Raw genomic sequence first — 6000 nt, forward strand, 5'->3', positions numbered from 1 at the left:
ACGAGAAAGAACACAATGTTGTTACACAAGGAAACCAATTACTCAAGTTAGATAAAAGTGTGTCTGCACGCCATAAGCGTGCAACAGTTATTTAATATGAAAATTCATCATGTGCCACTTCAAGCATTCTTCATGATTGAGCATAAATACTATTATCTCATTAAAGTCGCCTTTTACACACAAATAACTAAATCATATCCATGCGAGAGAAAGCAAGAAACAAACCTGTAAAACCTGACAGTTCTCCAAAGTGCTCTTTCCACCCTAAAGAAATATAAACTTAAGTAAGAACAGATTTACAAATGAACGGAACACATATTGGCTTTCAAAAGAAGGAAAGAAAAATAACATAGCTCATCTCCAGAATTTATATTGGTTGAACACAGTAACCTTAGATTCTAAAAGGTGAAAGTCTTAAGTTGTATATGCAATATATACATACATATATGTAGTATATATACACATGTATATATGTATAGTGTATACATTCTTGTATGTATTTTTGTTCTTTTGGTGTTAGAATGTATTTAGGATATGTATGTATTTTTATTTTTTGTTCTTTTATTTTTTGTTTTGTTAGTTTGATGCTCATCGAGGGAATTTAGATGATTAGCTCAGCTAACTAGCCATTAGAGCTACCTAACAGCTAGTTAAACTAGCCGTTAGGATGCTCTAATGGCTATATGCTCTCATTTGGTTGTATATATTTGGGACTTAAGTCCTTCCCAAGCTATGCATTTTGTGTGCATTTTATTGATTAATAAAATTATTTATTTTGCATTGTGAGTGTGTGTTCTTATTGTCTTTGTGAGTGCCCCTTTGTGGGTTGTGATTGTGCTCTTGCTCTTAGTAGGCATTATATTTTTGAATCCTTAAGGATTCATTACAGAAAGAGCATACAATTGCTTCATCTGGCTGAAAATGTTTCCAACCTGCCTTGTAGTCTAATTCCACATTCATCCTTTCCTTATAGATAATCCCAAAATAGTCCTCACTTTTTGCATAACCATGCCAAATCCACCCATGAAGTTGGATCCCGTCAAAGGAGGAGACAGAAACCGTTTAGGCACAGTGAAATGATGTTTTTGCCCATAAGAGGGACAATTTTGTGAAAAGAAAATAAGGTAAGGATTATGTTAAAAAACTTGTTTAAAAGGAACCACTTTGAATTTTTGTTTTGTTATGTTTTCAAATCTCTAGCCATTAGGTGATTCAAGCTCTTCCCTTATTTCCTACTCGTGCTCTGCACAGAGAGAGGACATAAGAGAGGGAGAGTGAGCTTTGTTCTTATTTTTTGACTGGTTTCTGAAAATGGTTTTGATAGATTCTTCAGTTAGAGAGAAAGTTCCATTTCTAGCCGGAGTTCAGAATGGGTAGAGAGAGAAACAACAGATCAGTTGTGTTTCTTCCTATTGCAGCCTTTTTAGGATTTCTTTTCTCTTTCATTGATTCCTTTGTCATGAATGAAAGCATGGTTCTTTCTTTCCTGTTGAAGAGAAACTTGCACGCATAGGCACGTCATACATGTCGGATTAAGGTTGTCATTGAACAAAACCTCCACCAGCAGGAAAGAAAATCGATGCAAAAGGCAGGAGGGAAGAAACAAGTGGAACCTGGCACACACTGCCAAAAACAACTTTTTGGTAATTTTAGAAATGCATTTATCCATAGTAAACTCTTAACCACAGTAAACATTTTTAACAGAAAGGATGATTTTGTCCTAACGGTTTAAAAGGTAGGAATGATTTTGAGATTAGGTACAAATAAGGGATGAATTTGGGATTAGCCTATAGGGCAGGGATAGATTCAAAGATGTGCACTTGAAAATGACAGTTAAGCATCTTCACTTACAAATACTATTGGTATGTGACTATGTGTTCACATCACATGGGAGTTCTAAGGAAAAGAGTGTGATACCTGCATACATGCTTTAATTATATCCAGAATTCTACAACTTTGACAACTTGAGGCATAAATGCATCTCAACTATGTTATTTACACATGGGATGGTTGTCTCTTGTCACCTGCTCATTGTATCCCACATTCTGTTTTACGAAATTTCTTTTTACCTTTGCAAATTAGAGAGAGAGAGAGAGAGAGCTGTTCAACAAATTCAGATGCTTTTGTAGTATGTAATCTTGCAACTGCATTTGTCAAATCATGAAATAACTGTCATATTAAGTCCTTTCACAGAATTGGTTGAAGGACTAACATTGCATATTCTTAGTAGTGCTTCTTTTCTGCCACTATATGGAACCCATATCTAACAAAATGCTTCCTGTTTTGTTTCATGAGATTTATCATAGTATACCTACCCTAGACAAGACTTAGGTAATGAACACAACACATTACTAGTACACAGTTGATCTAGTGTCCCTGACATTCTTCTTCCAATTGCTCATAATGAGTAGGGTGCAGAAAAGTTGTCAAGTTTTATGTTGATCAGGCTTTGTCTCTTATTGAAGACAATCTTGAGTTTGAGTATTGAGCTTTATCATCCAAGCCTGACTATGACTTGACCAAATTGTGACGTTCATATGAAAGTTGAGATCAGATTCAAGATCTAACTTATAATGGTGGACAGCTAATCGGTTAATACCAGCTAAAGTGTGAGCATGAAAAGAGGCCATTTTGAAGCCCTTATTAAACCTATAATTGAATTAAATGGGTATAGAAAGAGAGAACAATTGGATGAGATAAAAGTGTCAAATAACAATTGTTTTAAGTAAGGTTGCCAGGAAGCGGAAGCGAGAAGCGATGCATTTTAAAATATATAGGAAGCGGGAAGCGAGGAATAAAAAAAAGAAATATAAGAATTGAATGAGAATCAAAATAAAAACTAAAATAAAAATGACTAATATTAAATTTCATGATTTTTTAGTGTAAGAATTAAATTTTTAACAAAATCTAAAAATGATGACTACCAATTTAGCGAAAGCACATAGAAGTGAGTGAGAAGAGTCAGAGAAAACACATAAAAAGCATGAAAAGTTGAATAAGAGAACATATAATAAGAATAAATGAAGCGTGTGGAAAGCATAGGAGAAGCGTGGGGGAATCGAGGTTTTCATCAAGTTTCGGAAGTGAGGAGTATCGCGCTTCCGAAGCGAGTTTCCGGGAAGCACGCTTCCGAAGCGAGTTTCCGGGAAGCGCACTTCCGAAGCGAGTTTCCGGGAAGCGCACTTCCGAAGCGAGTTTCCGGGAAGCGCGCTTCCCACCTATCTAAGAAGCTTCAGGTAACTCTGGTTTTAACTACCAAATATATTAACAAAAACTATTTTTAATTTAGTAACTTATATGACAAGTAGCAACTACTTTTGCATTAGAGTTCATTTATGGATTTGTTTCACTATGCCTAACATTCACCCTATCAAATATATTATCAAGTATAGTATCGTTTTGGGCAAGGCGGAGGTGGGACTGTGAACGAGTGGGGAGAACTTATAGCGTTTTACACAGTGGACACTGAAGCAAGGCCACGGTTAATGTGGCATCTCTCGGCTCACAACAGGATGTCTAGACCAATGCAATGGTTTTCCCCTGTTTTTGAGAAAAATAAGCATATTATCTTTTATGTGACAGTAATTTTGCAACTGTTTAATAATGATCTTTTCATATAAATTTTATCTTACGATGTACTAAAGCAAAAGTGAGGATATTCATGACAAAAGATTATTGCCTTCATAATTTTTTTCAAAATAACATGACACTTCAAAAGAATTTGAAGGAACTTTAAATTTGATTTTATTGTTACCATTGTTGTCAAAAACCCACACCCAAATAGTGTCAAAGATCACCTTTATTGTTAATTTCTTTTTACTTCTAAAGGTTTTAGTTTTTAAAGTCATGTCCCTCCTTAGTTCTCTAATTTGCCAGCCCTACCTCTGGGAAAGAAGCCGAGCCGCTCGTGGCTTGGCTCATGTTCGTCTTGTAATGAGCTCGTTCAAACTGGTAAAATAGGCTTGGCAAGTTCAACATGAACAATACGTACTCGGCTTGACTCAGCTCATACGAGCTCCTTAGATAGTAAAAAATAGATTTTAGATATATTTTACATCATACTATATGAAAAACATATGATTGAACTATTTGGTTTGCAAAAAATAGGTTTAGTGGTAAAATCTTATCATTTCTAGCTTTGAAACAATGCATTTTTTTTGTAATCCTATTTCTTCTAGCTTTAAAACAATGTATTTTTTCTATAAACAAGCCAGCTCGAACTAGTCTCGTTTAACTCAGGCTCATTGTGAGCTTGAACTTGACTTGGCTTGTCAGAAGAATGAGTCAAACTTGAACACTTCAAGTTCGGCTCATTTACCAGCCCTAGTCAGCCCTCTTCCCTATTTTTTTGCAACAAATTGATTAATCCCTTAGTAGAAGGTGCATGACTCAGCAAAAATGATGCCTAACTATTTTAAAAGGCATGTCCACTCCTGTACAAAACAAACTTGATTATTCCACAGAGGAGGGTATTTAATAGTAATAGACTATAGTGATAATGACGTTCCACCCCTAAGCAACATCATAAGGAGAGGAATGCAGATGGCCTCAATTGATGAGATGATTCTCTTCGCAGGGATGGAAAAAAAAAGTAATCAAGGATATCTCAATGAAGCAATTGTCGAAGGCTACTAGAAAGAGATATCAAGAGCAGCCATGGCGATTGGCGCATATTGATATGGGGGGAAAGGTATCCTCTCGAAGGCATACTAGATGGTGTATATAGTGGTTGCAAATAAACTTTTAATCCAAGATAGAATGTGAAGATTGGGGCAAGAATTTCCTAATAGAAGTTACCTTTGTCAATGTGAGAAAGAATCCACCAATGAAGAAGAAAGGGAATCGTTGGTAGCAAAAGAGAGAGGGGGAGAGACCACCTTAGAGAAGGGGAGGATGTGGTCGTAGTCGTAGCAGAGACAGCCCGGGCAGCCAACGAGCTTGCGGAAGACGAGGTTGCCAAGAGGGTCGCGCCTCCATCGCTCCGGGTCTCGGCCCCTCACCTTCTCCGCCTTCTCCCAGCACTGCTGCTTCACGCTGTAGGGGAACGACCTCGGGTTGTTGTTGTTGGGGCTGCCCTCCTCTGCTACTCCTCTCTCTGTAAGAGCTCCTCCCTCGATGAGGACCGAGACGGCCGAGGGTGTCGCCGACGGCCAACGCCTTCTCCTCCCTCGCCCACCACCACCACCCCTGCCGCCGACGGGCCTCGACGGCACCGGTTCAAATCCCGCCACCGACTCCGCCTCCTCCATTCTTCTGCTTCCAAGAGGCGATGACGTCCTAAGTCTCCCACGCTCCCCCTTCCCAGTTCCCACGCTCCTCGCTTCCTCTGTCCTTTATCTTTTATTTATGTCACAATAACACGAGAAGATACGGATACGTGACACGGATTCGAAAGAATTTTTAAAATAAGACACGAGCATATATTATATCTATAAGAAAATTGGTAGCTTCAAAAGGCTTAGGTACTAAATTGGACGGTCACGCACAAAATAAGTAGATCGAGTTTTTCTGCCGAAAGGGCATAATGCTCAAACCACCATTAGCAGCGACAAAAATCACTTTTAGAGGTCATTAGCGATTTTTGTCGCTGATAATACTCTTTTTTTGCCCAAAGCATTAGCGGCGATCGTTTTATTGTCTCTCCTTTGACCAAAAAAACTCATCAAAAACATGAATTTTTGTTTTGTTTTACGCTGGCCGTCCAACACCCGCGATGAATGACCACGGATTTTAGTACCTATAAATTTTGCAGCTACCAATATATAAAGTATTAGCTGCACAATTGTGCTTGCCGACTCACTACTTGAACATTTTAGGCCCTCTATTTTTGCAGTCGCCCTTCTCTCTCTCCTTGCTGAGCGGCAGCTACGGCAGAACCATGCAAACCCTCTCGCTCGCTCGCTCTCTCATTCCTCTTTGTTGGGCTGCCAGAGTGCAACTCCTCCCGCTCTCTTGTTAGCATCCCCACTCTTTGTTTTTACTTTCAATCCTATCCCCCTC

General features: G+C 38.5%; 1 protein-coding gene across 1 annotated transcript in view; it reads right to left on the minus strand.

Moving 5' to 3' along the window:
• LOC149835864 (HNH endonuclease) overlaps positions 1-5319 on the minus strand; it is a 28590-nt gene extending 23271 nt beyond the window's left edge. Inside the window, exons 1-2 of the mRNA XM_090008795.1 lie at positions 4878-5319; positions 226-264 (exon numbers count right to left, since the gene is read on the minus strand). Of these exons, the coding sequence (XP_089864921.1) occupies positions 226-264; positions 4878-5249 (411 nt within the window). The 5' untranslated portion in view covers positions 5250-5319. The remainder of the gene's footprint in view (positions 1-225; positions 265-4877) is intronic.
• Positions 5320-6000: the final 681 nt, after the last annotated feature.

The sequence above is a fragment of the Nuphar pumila genome, chromosome 6 (assembly GCF_984573655.1).
Source record: "Nuphar pumila chromosome 6, dmNupPumi1.hap1.1, whole genome shotgun sequence".
NCBI classification, from domain to species: Eukaryota; Viridiplantae; Streptophyta; class Magnoliopsida; order Nymphaeales; family Nymphaeaceae; genus Nuphar; species Nuphar pumila.